Raw genomic sequence first — 19,643 nt, forward strand, 5'->3', positions numbered from 1 at the left:
CAGCCTGGCAACATGTCAGATAACTAAATGCATACCTTTCTGTTATGTGCAGCTGTCTTGAAATTCTGTTACCATTTCAAAGTGAAGCTTTGCTAAACACTAAGTGATTCCTCAGTATGAAAGTGAAAATGCAGATCATCAAAAGCATGAATTAAATCCAGCTTTATCACAAGAGGCTGTGGTCAGGTAGTTAAGCAACAGGGAAATGTTTGCCTGTGTGATTGACGAAAGGAGGAGGAGGAAGAGAAGTCCTTTGTTTTCACTGGTGCAGAATCTAGAATGATTTAATGTTTAATCCTCTGGCTCTGTGTGCTATCAGTCTTTGTTTTGTCATGCTCTATGGGTGGCAAATGAAAGATAAAACCTGAGTAAATAAATGCAGAATTATAGAGAACGCAGAATACGAATCAGGAGGGGTCAGTGAACGGTTTGATGAGTGTGAAAATGATGTGAATCATATGCTATGGCCTTCATAGTCACCAGATCTCAACCCAAATGAACACCTATGGGAGATTTTGGAGTGACGTGTTAATCTGGATTTACTGTTGAAGCATTATAGACTGTAGATACACAGTAGATACAGAGGTCATTGGTTTTGATTTATAGGCTAGCATCAGATTTCACCCGTTGATAAACTGCAGCAGTACTAGACACATATATCATGATCAGGCTGTATCATGCTCTGATTATATTCCCCACAGTGACTGTGTGAGCCACGCTATGTGGGCTACATAGTGAAAACTGAAGTTACATCCAGGTTTTGTGTGTTGTCTCTATCAACAAACTTGAAGGAGGAAATACAAGGAGACAAAACTGAGAAGTTATTGCAGTCTCCACGTGGTATTTCAGTAACCATTGTCGCCTCAACACATTGTATCGTTTTTGAGGTTGCGCAGGTCAGCTGCAGCATAGCTATGGAGCCTACGCATGTAGCTGCCATAGCAACGCTTAAACCCTTAACACACAGATATAAATCCAGCTTTAGACTGTGCTCTCTACCAGCATCATCAAAACACCAAATGAAGGAATATGTGTTGCTCATCCCTCCAGTAGAGTTCCACACACATGGGGAATCTATGACAAGGAGCATTGAAGCTGTTCTGGAGGCCTTACTTAGATACTTAAAGTTGGTTTTCCTTAAAGTTGTCACTCATTCATGCATGAAGTCAACCTCAGGAGCAGGGACCAGGATAGAGCAAGCATGGTTTCACTAAAGATGCCTGTGTAACTGGAACTTTTCAGTCTTACTTGTTTTTGCTTATCCACTTAGCAACTGACTTTCCCCTCAACCCCCTCAAACCCCAAACACACACACACACACACACACACACACACACAATCCCTGTTTCCATCCCTCCGTTCTTGTTGTCCCTCTTGAGAACTAACTGCACTTGAACAGAGGTTGTCAGCACAGATAAAGCTACAGCCGTTCAGCAGATTAATTGATGAGGCTGCCATTATCTGGGCTGGGATTTGTACGCACACTCACGCACATACAGTATACACGCACGCACATCAGCATGCATAATACCAAAATTTGCTTCTCAGCTTGACATTGTTGAACCTGAATTTAATTCTGCTTACGTGTTGTTGTTGCTGATAGTGGTTGTTTGTCTCCCCTCACACAGTACTGTAACGGAGGTGATCTTGCCGACTATCTGCAAGGTAAGCATCACACTAATCTGTCTGCCACACACACACAGATTATTGTTCATCAAAATAAAGTTACTAATGCCACAGAGGAGGAAAAGCCACGTGACTGCAGCTATTATGAGTGTAGGCGTGGGAATATGTGCACGTTTTTATCTATGTGTTACGGAGAGTTTGTGGAATAATGTGTGTCTGTATTATGTTGGGATATTTGACAGTGTATGAGTGTGAGTCTTTGAGTGAGTGTTTGCATGCTTTCTATGTGGGGGGATGTGTGTGTGTGTGTGTGTGTGTGTGCGTGTGTGTGTGTGTGTGTGTGTGTGTGTGTGTGTGTGTGTGGGAATCACTGCAGCTTTGTACAAAGGGTTCCTTCTCTAGTTTAGAGCCAGTCAGTACACTGTTTATAACAAAGGTCAGCATTTCTGGTCGTACAGCTTAACAAGTCAACAAAAGTGTGTTTAGAGGCCTTGGGGAGTACTACTGTATATATGAAAAAAGTTGTATTTCCCACATTACCCACAATGTAGGAAGTCTGATGTCTGAACGTTGGTTGGGGCTGAAGACTACAAGTTTGAAATTTAAAAAAAAGTGGAGTTAGGAAGGAGTGAGCTTATCTGTAGCCGCTCCTCATCTCTGCTTGACGCTACTGGCTCAAGGCTACATTAGGTGCTTCTAGCATAACACACCCGAAACTGTATGGCTGAGTGAATCATTTCAAACAGTATTGTGGGTAATGTAGGTGCCAGATTTTGACAAGGAAGAAGAATTAATGGAATAAAAAAGATAATATCTCTGGTTCTTCTGCATCGATTTAATCCTTTTTTGTAACTGCCCATCTGACAGTGTTGTAGGAATGTGATGCTGAATCTGTAGAGTAGTCTTTTAAGCTGAAATGATGTTTGGAAGTTCTGTTTTACATGGTTCAGATCTCCCAAATACCAAAAATTAAAAATGTAAAACATAAAACAATCCAAATGTAGACATACTACCATGTTTTTAATAAAAAAAAACAAAACAGTCTCCTCCTCAAACACTTGTAAACAGTCCTTTAAGACATTATAGAAACACTGATTAGACACAGTTTCAAAGACAAATTGCCAAGTTTGATTTAAATGAGATTCCGGTTTAGTTCAACCTGATATACAGTATATTCCATAAATGTGGCCATTGTGACTCGATGGGTCATGCTAACTTTAAAGCGGAATTTTCCTAAACCGAAATGTTTTTTGTCAGATCTTCATTATTGATTTACCATAGCTATTCTCTATATAGTAGCTAAACATACATTGTCAGAATGTCCTTGTTTGGTTGCTCTGGTCCACGAAACACTTAAGTGTTACTCAATCTCATCTGACAGCATTTGGGCTTTAGAGCGGTTAACTCGACACGTTTGACATTGATGTTGAGTGTCCAAAGAGACTCAAAACTCACTGAACACTCAATGTGTTACTACAGTTGGATAGTTTCAGGTAAAAACAGGTCCGTCGCTGGAATCTCAAAACCCTCTGAATGAGTTGCAGTATGTGCTTTTCCAGAACATCTGTTAGATAACCACAGGTGTTTACACCTCTGTTCCATAAAAACATTGATTGTGTTGCTGGAACAGCTCCCTTATCACTGTACTTTTCCATAATGTGCCTGCCCCACATGTCCACATTGGCAGTTTACAGAGTGGGTCACGGTCAGACCCATCTGTGACAGGGTGGTATAGGAGCCTCTGCTTGAGTAACACTTGTGGTTGTGAAATGAAACCATGGGGTCACAGTGGAAGTCTGAAGCTGTAGATTAGTGTTCAGGGTGTTACAGTGCTCTAGAGACCCAACTGTACCCAACTGACTGCCAGCACGATGAAGTCATAAATCATTGTGACTGTGTTCTTATCAGTGGAGGGCTTCTGTGTTCATAGATGTGTAGGTGCCGACCCTCACGCATTATCAGTCTCCCTTTATATAAGAGGATCTCACTAGTGAATTACTCTACTACTTACACAACTTTTCCATGTTAGAAGATAGTCTACCCTGGTGGGCAGAGAGCAGCTAACACCCCCCCCCCCCCCAAAAAAAAATCCTAGATTAATGTTAATAAGCTTACTACTTTGATCTATGCCTACACTGTAATCACAATGGTTTGGTGGAGAGGGAGAGAGAGAATGAGAGAGAGAGAGAGAGAGAGAGAGAGGAATCCTCTTAGTCTCACATCGGATTAGACTTATTTCACTACCACCAGGGAATAGGACCTTCAATGCCTCAATTTACACTATTTACCTCAGGATTATTACTGTAACATGCTAATTATTAGCTTTAATCAAGTGATTAACTGAACTTTTTGTGGAGTTGTGCTTGCTTTCTCTTCTACTTCAGAAATAAACTCATGCAACATTTTTTTATTTAATCCTGGTTATTTTCTCTTCTGTAGCCAAGGGGACCCTGAGAGAAGACACACTGAGGGTTTTCCTCCAGCAGATAGCTGCTGCCATGCGCATCCTCAACAGCAAAGGTATCATCCACCGCGACCTGAAACCCCAGAACATCCTGTTGTCATATGCGGGTCGCAAGAAGTCCAACATCAGCGGCATCCGCATCAAAATAGGTAACAAAATCAAAAACAAGAATATTGTTTAGAATATTGATATTACCAGAAAACTGGTATCTTGTAACTGTTCAAATTCACTGCATTTATATCATTATTCAGACTTGTAGTTACAAGTCTGAAGTTACGAGTTGGAAATCTGAATATAGATCTCAAAGAAAATTACTTAGACAGTGAAATATTTTTATTCAGAAGCAGAATGAGAGGGAAAAGTGAACTGGTCATGTAAGAGATGTTAGTCTACCTATCTACCAAACATTTGTTGTGTACCTAACCTTGACCAAGTAAATAGTTACTCTACAAACTCAAAACATCACACCTTGGCAACAGGTGCATTATACAAATATAGAAAGGATAAAAAAGACACACACATCCCAGTACCCAGTAGGATTGGTGCTGGATCAAAAAAATACAAAAACACATGTGACATAACACATCTGTTGCAAAGTGCCATCAATCAAATTGTAGAAAACCTTACATTTCATATTTTACATATACAAAGATTTTTATATATAGGCTACAAATTCTGTATTATACAGATTTCCCATTTTTGCACCTTATTTTTAAGGTTAGGTTGTTTCATATCTAACTTGTTACTGATGTATGTCTGACAGCATTTTCATTCCCTGCCTTATCTCTGTTTCATGCCTGCATTAGTGGTCCCAGTGTTTGTCTCCCAGGCATTCTCCAAAGTCTAACAATAGTGGTTTGTGTTAGTGGTAATAATAACACATGTGTTCTGACTGCTTTGTTTCATGCCTTTGTCCTGCAGCTGACTTTGGCTTCGCACGGTACCTTCAGAGCAACATGATGGCAGCCACGCTATGTGGGTCACCCATGTACATGGTCAGTGCATACTGAATATTTTGTGTATGTCTAGAGTTGCAGCTGAGGTCAGCCATTTTAAAGTGACCTGTCAGCCTTCTCAGCAGCATGTTCATGTTGCATAACTGTCCCCACTGTGGATCTTTACTTATGACCTCTCTCATCCCTCAGGCCCCAGAGGTCATCATGTCCCAGAACTACGACGCCAAGGCTGACCTGTGGAGCATAGGGACAGTCATCTACCAGTGTCTGGTCGGCAAGCCACCTTTCCAGGTTAATAACAAACTGGTAACAATTGTGTTTGTGTGTGTGTGCATCTAATTATAATATTATTAATAATTAAATAATGTTTTCAGGCCAATAGTCCCCAAGACCTGAGGATGTTCTATGAGAAGAACAAGAATCTACAACCCATGTAAGTCACAGAAGAGAACTGGTGAACTTTAATTTTGAAGGCACATATTTCACAAGGTATTAAGACTCTAATGTTTTCATTACCCAGCATCCCGAGGGAGACTTCCCCCCAACTCAGTGACCTTTTGCTGGGGCTGCTGCAGAGGAATCAGAAAGACAGGATGGACTTTGGTGAGTGACATCATTTGCTTAGTAAACTTAAAATGGTGAATGTATTGTTCAAGTTTAGTTTTATACATTAAGATCAGTGTTTGTTTATGAGAAGACTGATCTGTTCTGTCCCTTTAACCCCTTCCTATGCAGACACATTTTTCAGCCATCCTTTCCTGGAGCCATCGTCCACTATTAAAAAATGTAAGCACAAAGGTCACATTCCAAAGCACTTTAACTCACTGAAATAGACTTTCACATCATCCAATTTGATTGATTAATGATGAATTGTGTATTTATTGCCTTCAGCGTGTCCGGTGCCGGTCCCCAGTGCCTCCAACGCTGTAACGGACAGTTCCTGTGGCAGCTCCCCATGCATCCGCTACAACTCCCCTCCTGTGAGTTTGATATAACTTTATAAATCCCCATTCACCGGGGATTAAACTTTTACTGTAAAATATTAACCATGCTCCATTGTTGTTATGCTTGTATTGTGCCAGCTTGCTGCTTCCTCCTGTGCAAACATTGCCTGAAAAGTTATACATGGTGTCCAAAAAGAGGAAAATAAATAATAATAATTCACTTTTATTAGCTGAATTATTAATAATCAGAATCCTTCTGAAAGAGATTTAAGTTTATTTATAATTTGTAGCTCTTACTATTGTAAATAGAGTAGAAATGTGATTCCTTCAGGCTCAACTGCCTCTACAACTGCAGTGCTGCTAGTATAAGTGCTGCCACTACTACTACTAATAATAAGTCTACTGCTTGTTATAACAATCTATTTTCATACTGACACATCTCATCTCAGAGCAGCAGTGGGACTGCAGGGCAAGTCAATTTCCCAGGATGTCAGTGTTCTCTAACTATGTGATTACATTAGTTTGACAGTCAGCACTGCCCTGCCTGGAAGCCTTAATTGCATTCAGGAGCCACACACTTAATCCCTCTTCTCTCTCCGTCTGTCTGTGAACACACAGTCTCTCCCAGATATGCAAACTCTAGCAGAAGATGGTTTGTCATCCCCTCCACTCGGTCCGCCCAACTTCCTGCAGCTGTCCAAGGAGTCTGCAGGAAGCACCAGCAGCAAGAACTCCTCCTGTGACACTGATGACTTTGTCCTGGTGCCTCACATCTCTACTGACAGCTGTAAGTGCCGTCACACACATTCACAACACACACACACACACACACACACATTCGTTTACCCCCCCCCCCCCCCCACATCATCTTTTGGGCTTTCTACTTGATCAGCTGACTTTATCTCTTTTATGGAGAATGCAGAAATGGTAATTGATATGGAATATGCTAGAAACATTGGACCTCATGCAAGAAGCACTTGTAGAAACAGATTTGTTCTTAAGTGGCACTTAAGAGTGATTTAAGAAAATTTGTGGTGTTCACCAATGTTTTCTCACTTAGAATTTTCTCTTGAGTTTGAACAGAATGTATGAATGAATACCTTTTTGTATGAGTCATGAACAGAGTCTTGCTTTCTGGCCTGATATCATATATACATGATATAATGCCTTCATCTGAGTGAATTTGGGGTTTAAATATGATACTGAAATTAAAGGGGACCGATTAAGCTTTTCCTTATTTTCAGTCATATATATATAATGTCACAATGTTCATATTAAACGTGGCAAAAGTGTCAAATAATGAGTTAAACGTATGTAGAAGTTATCTCTGCAAGCAAAAAGCACCTGCTTCAGACTGCTCTGAACACTCGGTTTCCAACAGTTTTTTCTACTTTCAGCCTGATCTGACATTGGCTCGTGATGTACTTCTTTATATGGTCATCTGCTCCACGCACACCGCTTGAGTTCACTGCTTGGCAACACTAACATTATGTTTTCCATTGTTTTGGGGGTAGTCATGACCAGCCATGACTCAAGTCAAGCTGGCACACTGTGCGTATTTTTCCATTACAGAGCAGGGCAAAGTGAAATAAGTAGTTTACCTGTTGGAGGTGTGCTGGTCATCTGCAGCATCTGGTCTTCATCAAACATCATCATCACTGTGGCTGTTTCTCCTTGCACTGTTCCTCTCTCCATTATTTGTAACTGATCTGCTGAACAAAGAGCTCCAAATATCTCAGTATGTTGTTTTGTTGCCCATTTTATAGCGCAACTAAGGAAGCTATGCTAATTCTGTGAGGAACACGTTTAATTTCCTGTAAATTCTTCACAATAAAAGTCTCCTGTTATTTAGTCATTTAAAAACTTTTAATATGAAGCAGTAAAGCAAGAAAATGTTGGGTTTTCATTGGCGGTGGCCTAACACAACTCTGATACGGCTGCCCCTTGGCAGGTTTCCTGAAAGCTGGCCAATCAGAACAGACTGGGCTCATCAGGAGGGGGGCCTTAAAGAGACAGCAGCTAAGACTGTCTGTTAGAGACAGAGACAGAGGCTGAACTGAGGGGCTGCATAAAGGGCCAGAATAAGATAAATAAGGAATCTTTTGAACTGTGAATTATGCAAAGCTACTTTAGTGGAATCCCAGAATAAAATTATAGAGCTGGAAATTAGTATAATAGGTCCCCTTTAACTAAAATAAGATTCATAGTTAAGACAAACTTAATCCAAAATTAATATTCCGTTCAACATATTATCATTATCATGGATTGCCAATTTTCTAATTTAGCTTTAAGGATTTTCAGCAGGGTATTTTGGCGCAGCAGCTTGTACATTTCAGTAGTTGTTATAAACAGCTGCCTCAGGCTCTCTCTCTGTGACTGTCACATCCCTTGACCGCCTCCCATCATGGAGACGTGTTTTTAGCATCTAAATTCATGTGAAAGCATTCCCTCTTTATTTCTGTCACAGTACAGCGCTGCTCTGATGACAGGTTGTTGACAGCTGCACTATTAATATTCTTTAATTGTTTCAGGCCCTTTTAATACCACTATAGATGCTGCTAAATGTGTCTCCTGATTTCTGACAGCAGGACTTCTGACAGCTCTACACAGAAATTCTTCTCTTTACTCTTTGGTGACATTTTTGTGAATGAAACTTGCCCACAAATGGAGTAGAACCGGTTGCCTAATACTGTACATACTTTACATGCCCTACTGTGCATTCATAGGGCAGACAGTTTATATACTGAATGCCTGCCTGTCTGTAAGCAGCTATGTAATCCAATATATGAAGAACTGAAAGGACCTTGTTCAGTTTTCTGTCTTCTACAGCTACTTGCGAATGAAGAGAATTACAAAAATCATCCTTTTTAGAGAGAGTTTTAGTTATTTTCACTGAGAAGACACTGCTCAGTTAAGTCATATTATATTTACTATACTGTGATAGTGTTTAATTATGTTCCAGAATTCTTTGTCCAACCTTATTAGTTACTCTGGGATGATAGTGGTCCAGTTAATCTTAATACTCTGCTTGTTCACACATCTGACGGCTTATAATAAATAATACTACATGTGACCTGTCCTCCGTCTACATATCCAAAACATGCACATAAACTACTATCATCTGTTCTCTACAAGCGCATAGATGTTTTGGAAACTATTTATTAAAGGAGAAGGCCACTGTACTCATTAATAGACACGCATAGCTAGAATACACATGTAGTAAAGTCACATTCACTACCTGCCAGTGATGCATGGAACACACATGCTCACACAGGCTCACATAACACATGTCACCAAGTCTACAGCCACTAAATTAGACAGCTGCTAACCATTACATGCTGTAATCGTAGACAACAATCCACAAACAAAGGGCACACAATCTTACCCTCTCGAGTTGTCAAACGAACCCTCATGCTTCGCACCTGCTATAAAACACACACACACACAACACACACAGACACACATCCACCTGCAAGCCCTCCACTCAAACAATGGAGAAAGTATAGAGCATTGGAAGTGTCAACTGGCACTCTGAGTGGCGTTTAATCACCTAATTACTGTGGGTTTATACATCAGTAAAGCCTGTTGCACTTTCATCATTCTTTTCTTTATTTTGCTCTTCCTCCTCAGATGACCAGCCAATGGGAGTGGGTCGCCGGCCGTCCAGCGAGTTCCTCATGTGCGGAGGGTGAGTACAATGCCGTCGACCAGAGACTTAAACACTTATTTTTTAATCTTTGGAAGAGAGTTCACATAATCTTTAGAAACTGAAAGCCTCCACTGGACCGGAGAAGTGGAAGCTCCTTCTTGACCCAAAAACATGACATAATAACTTGATATCAGTCAGAATGATACAATAAAATGTGTTGATGCCTTACTGGCTGATACAGAACAATAGCAATCAGCAAAACATCAGAGTGATCAGATCAGTGAAAGTGTCGTTTCTGTATTTTGTTCCTTTTGGCACTATCAATATATTTTTGACATTATTAAGGCTCAGAGTGTCCCATCAACATTATTCTTAAATCCCTGGGACCTGACAAACTCCTCTATCCATTCATACATAGATATTTGTGCTATATTGAAAACATAAAGACAGAAATTACAAAATTTCTATTTTCATTTTTAGGCTTAAAAAATAAAGCAGGTATAGTTCTGCTCACATGCAAAATGATGGTATTTCTGAATAGCCTAACTTGTCCTGAAAAACGTCATATATGACATGACTGGGTGGCTCATATAGTGACTCTGCCATTAGCCTATAAATAAAGCAAAGATTCAAAGATAATGCACCTCATTTTCTTTCCTGTTTCTACTCCGACTGCTATAGTTGCTGAACTTTTATTAGCTGTGGTTAATAAGTTAAAAAAAAGCTGATGTTTTTATTTTAGTTATAAATTCAGCATATATAATCTTACATAGAGCTTTAAAGGGGTGTGAAAAAGTCTTAGATTATCCCCTGTGAGTGCTGTACATAAAGTATTACTAATATTTTTGACATGTAGCCCAGCTTCGCTGTCTAATCCACGGTTCATGGAGTATGAACTGCATTCAGGGTAAAAAATAGACTGACTATGCACCGCAGTATGCAATGGAAGTGTGATGTGACGCGACACTGTGAGTCAGATTCCATTTCACACACAGCCTTGAGTTCACGTGTATTTGTGTAAGGTCATGTCATCTATTCTTTATGTGTTTTTGTGTCGACCAAGCTTCCTTTGTTTCTTCTTTTCGCTATTTCTGTCTCTCCGACCGGTTTGCTCTTTGCTCGACACCAGATATCACACACATACTGTCCATTTGTCATGAGTGAATTCTTCTGCCCACCTCCAAATCTGCACGATTAGCGAGTTATGAATCAGACGTCAAACCAAACAACAAGGTGGTGCTGTGCTAAAAAAAGCACCTGACCCACCGAGGGCTGTGGGATAATAATAGTCTCACTCGCTCGCCAAAACATGCCTGCAATAACAAACTGTGACTGTTATTACGGTGCCTCAGCTGTGTATTAAAAGATCAAAACTCTCTCACATGTACTGCAGCCACATTTTCATAACATGGCAGCACTTACTTTCCTCCTTTACTTCATCAAACTTACTACACAAAGGATGGATAAGGATAAGGCTGTCATTATTCCAAATTTTTTGTCCCTTGAAAAAGCCAGAACCAAAAACATATTAATCCACCTCTCAGCACTTTCAGATGTAACTCAAAGAGGAAGAAATAATGCATTTGATGGGGACTATTTTCAGCTGTGGATTGATACACATTTGGTGCTCTAGTGCATATGTCTGGGAAAAAGGATGGTATGTGTGTATATAACAGGCTTTGGATACACACACAATACTTGTTAGTAGAATGAATTTGTTTTTAATATTTGGCATTTTTATTTGATTTGTCAACAATAATAAAAATATTAAATACTGCCAACCTTTTTTGTCATATTACCTACTACCCAACTACACCTCATGTCTGCCAGTTATTTTCTTGCTCTCCCATGTTTTCATCTTAGGCTAAAATTGTGTTAAATACATTTTGTTCTAACTTGCAGAGGACCAGCTCCTGTCTGTCACCTCTTTGTTCTTCTTCTTTCTCCCCCTCTCTTTGTTAATAACCTGCAGCCAGACACTGCTTTACACTTCTCCTATCGCCCCGCTCTCCTGTTTGCATGTGTAAACAGCCTCAAGCAAAACTGTTCTCTCTCCTCTCTGTTCCCTTTTTTGTTGCACTCCCTCTATTTTGTCTTTGTTGCCCTTTCTCATCCTCCTGTAAGCGTTCATGCTGCCAGCTCCACTCCCTCCCTCTTCTGTCCTGTTAACGGCTCTCTCTCTCTCTACATAGCAATGACTCTTTGCTGCCTGCATAAATTAGTTAACCATTGACACAGGAAGAATCCATTTTTTCTTCATTGCAGAGTTGTCCTTTGCAGTTTAGTAACACCAGACACACTCTTAAAGAGCTCCTAAATCACAGCCTTGTTTATCTTCACTACCCTGCGTGTCCTAAATTGACTGGAGTTGAGGAAGAAGAGAGACACGGAGTGTGGGCTTGTGGAGATGACAGGAAGAGTCAGATGTCTGGAGTGAGATGATGATTGTAAAGAAAGCAAGAGACTGAGAGACGGAGCAAGCAAACGGGGGGATCAGAATGAGCAAAAACTGACGTGACAAATTATTTAAAAAAGAAAGAGGCTGAAATGTTTGATCCCATCCCCCTCTCTTGAGCTGCTTTGTAGAAACCAGGTCAGTGGAGAGGCAACTGACTTACAGATCCAGTCTCTCTCCTCTTTCCACTCTTGTCTCTTTTACAAAGCAGCTGTTCACTGACCCACAAACCCTCTGTCTCTCTTTAACGAGAGGACAACAGCATACAACATTCCTGTCCATATTAAGCCTGAGGTTGGGATCAATAAAGCTTTTAGCAACCTGGAGAAAAATAGAAAGCCTCCACCATGAGTTACTGTATCAAATATCTTCTCCATCCATGGTAAGTGAGTGGAGAAAGACAGCACGTGGTCGGGTTTATGTCTCAGCATAGCAGACATTCAAATATTCAGCAAAGCAACTGCTCTTTAGTTCTTTGTCCGGACTAGTCTTTGCCTCACGTGTCCTCGTCCTCTCTCCCTTATAGACCCACCCAGGCTTCACATCATTACATAATACGGTTTCCAACTGGTGCTGTGCTAACAGCCATTTCCCCCACTCCTTCTCTTTTTTTTTAGATTCTATATGTAAGCAAAGGCCCTCTGTGGTTGACTCAGCCATGACTTTATGTTCGAGAACATTTTGTCTCCTTTGGAATAACAAAAGAATGCAAATGAGCTGTGGCTCTTTGCACTTCCCCTCCTGTGTCTGCCTGAACACAGAGGACCTGCCTTGCACGTGCCATTGGCCGACCCCGCCTCTAGCCCTGCCCCCAGCAGAATGAGCTTGAATCTCATTGGTCGTGCCTTTGTGTTTACATGGAAACCTCGCCTCCTTTTTTTCTGCTCTCACTGACTCTGTCCTCATGATCAGCCTGGCTAAACTTAAAGTTCCTCAACCTGCCTCCACACTGAAGTAAACAAAGAACTCACGGCTATAGAACGAAAGGTCCCTACATGTAGATTTGTCCCGTTTTATTTGATCCTAATTACAAAAACACCAGTCTTTTGGAGATTTAACTTATTATGGGTGTTGACACCCCTGAAGATGTCCTGCAGATATGGAAACAACAGCAGCCTCGAGCCGACTCGTTAACTGCGCTCCTCTCCCCGTTTTTTCCGTCCAGGCAGCCACAGCCCACCACAGGACAGACCCCCATGGTGTCCCCACGGGCTGAGACTACTCCGATCCCTGTTCCCACCCAGGTCCGCAACTACCAGCGCATCAAGCAGAATCTCTCCAGCAGCCCGACCACCACGCTCTACAGCTCCCCCAGGTAAGAGTCACGTCTGCTGGGTCTGTGGGTGAAGGAAGTCCTGACTTTACCTTTGCATTATTTATACCTTTTTAGTGATTAGTAATGAAACACCTGGAATGAGCACCTGTGTGTTGATATCAACCTATGACTAATGTCTTACTCACCATTTGCAAGTCAGTTTTCAAGTTAGATAATGAAAACCCTGTCTGTTATTTCATCAGCCGAAAAGTTTCACTGAAATTACATCAGATAAGTGGCTGCTTGAGGTTACAGGCTTCCAACCTGTTGCTGGGAGGGTTTTTGTTGGCGGTTTTATGTGAAGACAAAGCAGAAGGGAGGGCAGAGGAAGAGGGAAGGGTGGCACCTTGTTTTACAGGAAGATTAGTTCTGTTGTTCCCACTTACTGGCTTTTGTCTGAGAAGAACACAAGAGGTACTGTTGGCTTTTATCAGCTGTTTTGTATTGCTACTGTGTTAATTATTCCAAAGTTTTATTGTGCTGGCTTCTGTGTGGGCTTGTGTTCATCTGGTGGTTTCTTGCTTTGCCATTTGCCATCAAATTCCTACTGTGGTGATCACAGCTCTGAGGATTAGTATGTGGTAAATGTTAAAGGAGAAGCTGCTTCCTCAGTTGACCTCTCTGTGCACCCATTGAGGACAGGTACTGTCCCCCCTACCCTTGCTTTACATGTCTTTGTTCAGCTGTCCTACTCTCCAACGTCTCTGTCTCGTCAGTCTGTCTAGGGAGGATCAGAGTTCTGACACTCTGTCCCTTTGACCTACCAGAGGAGGGAGCTAGAATACAGCAGACAGTGACCTTAAGGGAACTCCTTACTGCTTTGAAATAGTCAAATCTGCACAGCAAATGCTCTCGCACATGCTTCCATTTCATGTGACTGAAGTCTGTGTTGAGGTTTTGTACTTGCAGCAGTACTGGGTTGTCTTAGCAGCCAAACAAGTATTTACTTGCAGGAAAAACATCCTGAAATGATCCAAAGAGAAAAAAAGAAGTCATTTGGGAGAGTTCAGCTGAATAACTGAATCCTTGATGAAGTCGGTTGATGATGAATCCTTGTCATTCAGCACCGAATGTGATAGAAGGTTTAATGTTTTATTTCCAACATGTCTCAGCAAACTGACTGACATTCACTTACACTTGCATAATCTACATGTTTTTTTTGTAGGTCTGGCACAGTGAGGCGCTCCAACACTAGTCCTATGGGGTTTCCCAAGGTAGGCTCGGGGTCCCCCAGCTCCGCAGACGTCCCTCAGACAGTGGGTCGCCGCCTCTCTACAGGCAGCTCCCGGCCCTACTCCCCTTCACCTCTTGGTAAGGAGTCAGGACATGTACAGACGTGTTTCAAGCACATCAGCCTTTTAATAATAACTTCCAGACATGAATTGGACTTAACTCAGAATAAAAAATGTAAATGAAAATGTTTGTGTTTGCAGTTGGCACCATCCCTGAGCAGCTAGGTCACTGCTGCTGTCACTTGCAGAACCACGAGCCTCGCAGCCGCAGCTCCTCAGGAGGTCAGTTCACACGCAAAAACTTCAGCTGCCCTCGAAATAGCTTGGTTAACCCACATCTAACCGTGCCAGCTGGTTCACTTAGAGTAGATTAAACTTCAGTGGTCCTCTGGGGAATGTGGGCTGCTGAGACAGCAAATGGTAATCAGTTTAATTGAACACTGACAGGACACTTAATATATACAACCCCTCACCAAAAAGCCAGTATGAAAATACTACATTGTATAATATAATATGTATTGGCATTTAAATTAGGCAGTACCAGTGTTAACTGCAGGAGGGAGTTGTTTTGATTCCCTTCTCTGTGTCATCACTTTGTTATTGACAAAGTTCATGAGTCACCATGAGTCAAGGTCCTTTTTCAAAGTTGTTATAACACTTTAGACGTCTTATAACTTCTTCACTGTTTGTGTTGAGAGGTTTGCCGTCATAGTGACCTTTTTTAGAAGAAGGCAACGCTACAGTGTGATGTCTGAAATGACTCCTTAGCCAGACAGACAACAGCACTTTGTACTGTTTTTGGAAAATCATACAAACAACCAGATTTTATGAGCAACACAGAGTCTCTGTGGAAAGTTTTAGAGCTATTTTTCTTGTGCTGATTGGGCAGAAACCCTGTGATGGACCAAAGCTCATAAAAGTGTCACCAGTAGTGTTGCTCCATGCTGCTATTTTTTGCTCCTGTTCCTGTGAGCTAAAGACTGCCTCTAGCTGTGAGACAAAAGAGACATGTTGTTATGTCTCCTCTTACCAGCCCCAGGACACACAAGGATTTACTCCATGATCGATCTGTTATTTAGCCCTTTAGGTTTTTATTAAATAAAGTTCCACTTTTTATTGCAAACTGTAAAATCTATACTTTATGAGGTTTTTAAATATTTTCATGGGAGGCCGTTAACATGAACCGATTGTAATCCAGTCTCTCCTCTCCTTCATCCAGGCTCCCCTGTCCCGTCCTCTCAGCTCCTGGGGGCTCGTCTCCAGAGCGCCCCCACCCTGACCGAGGTCTACCAGACCAGGCAGAAGCTCCACAAGCAGCTGTCAGACCCCGTTCAGCCTTCCTCCTCCTCCTGCAGTCACTCCCCTCAGCTCGGCCGACCAGCCAACCTTGGCTCCTCCCCCACCAAACTGCTGGGCTCCTCCCCCCGCACGTCCGACTGGCTGCAGAAGTCACCGCTGCCCACCATCATCGGCTCCCCTACCAAGGTGAGTACAGGCATCAGTAAGTGTGCAGATGGTTAATACCAAATCTACAAAATATCAGGTGTTAAATTTCCCAAATGTACATTTTTTTTTCTCAATTAGACCATTTCGGCACCATTCAAGATCCCCAAAACACAGGCATCCTGTAACTTGATGGCACTGGCAGACAGCCCTGTGCCCACCAAAACGCTGGCAGATGCCCGGGATATCTGTGCCCACCACTGCAGCCCTTACCCCTGTGCACGCCCAGCTGCCCCCGAGGCCAGCAGGACCTTTGGCAGGTAGGACTGTCTTTTAACAAACAGGTCCTTAGTTTGACTTTTTCATCTTTTCCAGACCTGCAGTCTCCATCATTTTTCTTTAACACCCATTCCAACTTCCATCTTTACTAAAATCACACTGATAATAGGAGTCCAGTATCACCATTTGATTAAAAATCAGGTCTGGTCCAGTCTAATGTAATGGACATGATTCTGTTCAGTTGATTACAAGTTTATTGTAGATGGACCAACACTACACTTGGTGTTTGTGAGACACCCATAACCTGAATATAATTGTTGAATTGTTATGTTATTTATTCAGCAAAGTAAATAAAGAAGTCGTCTTTATTTATTTTGTTAGGCTTACTGTAAATACAGTGTTTAGAGTCCCTAACACTCCCTAATTGCTGTTTCAGAAGCTTTATTTTCTTGGCATTTGAAATATTATGAATATGAATATGAATATAAATTGAAAAAGAAAAGAGAAAAAAACTTTTTCCCAGTTTTTCTTTTTTGTTTTATTTTAAATAGTTTTATTGATTAGTGTGTTAGTGGGATTTACAGCAGATGAAAGTAGTAAACAGACAAAGAAACTCAACCCAGTCTCAAGATGAAACACATTTTACACAAGCTTAACAAATACTTAAGATGACATAATGGTAATAAACTGATAATAAAGTCCAATGTGTGCTTTTCCTGCTCCAAGGGCTTGTCTTCCCTTTATTAACTCTCCAACTGTCTTATCACTTATTTTAATTCATTTTAATAAACTATTTACAATAAGACAGAAAGTGAATGCTACAGTGTCATATGCTGTTTCTTTTCACTCTTTCACCCACTCTTCACTGGTTTAATCCTTAACCAAAGTCAGCTGGTAGAGGGGTCATTCCCCGGTTTTGATAAGTTTTTGGCCCATGACACTTCACACAGTGAGGATGACCATGTTACATCAGCATGTCTGCTCTTTGGCATTGCACTGACATATCTGTGGTGTCCCTGCAGGTCTGTTAGTACGGGTCGTCTGTCTGAGCAGCCAATCAGAATCACTCTGGGTGGACAGGCCTATCAGGGCAGCACTGACAGCCTGAACACAGAGCGACCTATGGACACAGGTAGCTGCCTTAGTTCAGTTATTCAGTCAAAATTATACTGTTTCTTTATTCAGTTTACTTCAAGCTTATAGTTATGAAGCTTGTTTTAGTGTAGTGTATTTACTTGTTATAGACAGTCCAGTTCATGTACAGTGGATGATAGAGAGATAAAAGATTCGATTTTCTCTCAAAAGCCCCTGCAGGTCCCACTGTGCTAGCTCAGGGTGGGTCAGCGAGTCCCCGCACCGTCCTTTTTACCGTGGGATCACCGCCCAACAGCAGCACTCCACCAACCTGCAGCCATCTGGGCACCCGACCACGAACCACCTCAGGTGAGAATCTCCCATCTGAGCTAGTGTGCAAAGCAAATGAGTTGTTTGAAGTTAGAGGCAGGAAATCTGAGAGGTGTTCTTAGTGAAGGTATTTGTCAGTAGTATTTATCTCACGATTCTCCCTTCAACTTACCTACATCTCCCCCCCACCGCCTGTCCGTTCCCTCAGTGGGCTCCAACAGCTCGGCCGGCTCCCTGTGTTCCACCAGTGGTCGGGTCTATGTTGGCTCTCCCCCGGGCATGGCCATAGGCTCCTCCCCTCCAGGAGGTTTCGGTGGTGGGCAGATCATCCCCGGGGCAGAGGGGGCACCAAGCAGCCTACGCTACGTCCCTTATGGAACCTCCCCTCCCAGCTTGGAGGGATTCATCACCTTCGAAGCCCCTGAGCTGCCTGAGGAGACCCTCATGGAGGTAAGACAGTGAGGGGGGTGTGAAGTCTATTTGGCATTTGTCGTTTTTGTGTTGTTTGGTAATTGATCAGTCGCACAACTTCATGAATCACTGGTACATTCTTTCAATCTTCCTTTGTGTTTTACATCTAATGTTTCCTGTTACAGCGTGAACACACAGACACCCTGATGCACCTGCGGATGATGCTCTCCTTCACTGACTGCGTCCTGGAGATGGCGGCAGTTAGAGCTGGGGGGACGGAGCTTGGCGTGTCGGCCGCCTCCCTCTACCCTCCTCAGGACAGTGTGGTTGTTGACCAGATAAGCCAGCTCAGCAAAGAGTGGGGGTAAGGAAAGAACAAATGAAGTTGTACAGTAGTGTAGTATTTAATCCTGTTTTATGTGACTTCATCAAAGAGCGTATCCAACTCCAGATCCCTCAACACAAAACAACAATGTAAAAAATTCCTTCCTCTAAGTTTAACTCCAGTCTCATACAATTAATATATGATGTAGCGTCAGGAGGCACCTTGTTCATCAGTGCTACTGCAGTGCTATAGCTTTTCCATCCATTTAATTTAGTATGCTTGTGCTGCCCCCTACAGGCAGGTGGAGCAGTTGGTGCTCTACATGAAGGCAGCTCAGCTCCTGGCTTCCTCCCTCCATCTGGCCAAGGCTCAGATTAAATCAGCCAAGCTCAACCCTTCCACTGCCGTCAAACAAGGTAAGGACACTTCAGTCTTCATCTCCCATCACCTGACATTAACTATCCTCCACGCATTAAACTGGAACCTGCGGGTGAGAGAGTAGATCAAATCTTCTGCTCGCCCGCTTCATCAGCAGGAAAAAGACATGGTGATGTAATAGGGAGACCAATATGTGCAATTAAATACTAAACCCTCTCCTCTTCTGTTCTCAGTGGTGAAGAGTCTGAACGAACGTTACAAAAGCTGCATCTCCCTCTGCCGGCAGCTGACCGACAAACTCAACCACTTCTTCTCTGATAAGCAGCGCTTCGTGGACGAGATCAACAGTGTCACCGCAGAAAAGCTCATCTACAATCATGCTGTGGAGATGGTGAGTGTCAGACACGCAGTACAGGACACCACACACCATCAGGGTTTCAAAGGAATGAAGTCATGAGTGATCCCTATCTAAGATTCCTTTCAGTAGGTTTCTCAAATGATATGAGCTCATATCAAGTTCATCTGAGTGCAGATATAATTTACGCCGGTCAGCCTAATGTGATGATGTGTGTGTGTGTGTTAGGTTCAGTCAGCAGCTCTGGATGAGATGTTCAAGCAGACGGAGGATATAGCCTACCGCTACAGCAAGGCCGCCATGCTGCTGGACGGCCTGTCTAAGATCCTACAGGACCCCACTGACATTGAGAACGTGGTCAAATGTGAGTGAACAATTTTGTATTTGTGAATGCCACCTGTTCATGA

At 42.3% G+C, this 19,643-nt stretch overlaps 1 protein-coding gene across 1 annotated transcript in view; it reads left to right on the top strand.

The window, feature by feature from the left end:
- Positions 1 to 19,643, top strand: part of ulk2 (unc-51 like autophagy activating kinase 2) — a 40,939-nt gene that overhangs the window by 18,021 nt on the left and 3,275 nt on the right. Inside the window, exons 5-26 of the mRNA XM_067593842.1 lie at positions 1,629 to 1,665; positions 4,066 to 4,239; positions 5,012 to 5,085; positions 5,236 to 5,337; positions 5,421 to 5,479; positions 5,567 to 5,649; positions 5,782 to 5,832; positions 5,938 to 6,026; positions 6,609 to 6,777; positions 9,621 to 9,678; positions 13,260 to 13,409; positions 14,575 to 14,720; positions 14,843 to 14,923; positions 15,861 to 16,126; positions 16,226 to 16,404; positions 17,386 to 17,495; positions 17,669 to 17,806; positions 17,976 to 18,217; positions 18,364 to 18,542; positions 18,801 to 18,919; positions 19,115 to 19,272; positions 19,465 to 19,600. Of these exons, the coding sequence (XP_067449943.1) occupies positions 1,629 to 1,665; positions 4,066 to 4,239; positions 5,012 to 5,085; positions 5,236 to 5,337; positions 5,421 to 5,479; positions 5,567 to 5,649; positions 5,782 to 5,832; positions 5,938 to 6,026; positions 6,609 to 6,777; positions 9,621 to 9,678; positions 13,260 to 13,409; positions 14,575 to 14,720; positions 14,843 to 14,923; positions 15,861 to 16,126; positions 16,226 to 16,404; positions 17,386 to 17,495; positions 17,669 to 17,806; positions 17,976 to 18,217; positions 18,364 to 18,542; positions 18,801 to 18,919; positions 19,115 to 19,272; positions 19,465 to 19,600 (2,800 nt within the window). The remainder of the gene's footprint in view (positions 1 to 1,628; positions 1,666 to 4,065; positions 4,240 to 5,011; positions 5,086 to 5,235; positions 5,338 to 5,420; positions 5,480 to 5,566; positions 5,650 to 5,781; positions 5,833 to 5,937; positions 6,027 to 6,608; positions 6,778 to 9,620; positions 9,679 to 13,259; positions 13,410 to 14,574; positions 14,721 to 14,842; positions 14,924 to 15,860; positions 16,127 to 16,225; positions 16,405 to 17,385; positions 17,496 to 17,668; positions 17,807 to 17,975; positions 18,218 to 18,363; positions 18,543 to 18,800; positions 18,920 to 19,114; positions 19,273 to 19,464; positions 19,601 to 19,643) is intronic.

Source organism: Thunnus thynnus, chromosome 7, assembly GCF_963924715.1.
Source record: "Thunnus thynnus chromosome 7, fThuThy2.1, whole genome shotgun sequence".
Taxonomy (NCBI): Eukaryota; Metazoa; Chordata; class Actinopteri; order Scombriformes; family Scombridae; genus Thunnus; species Thunnus thynnus.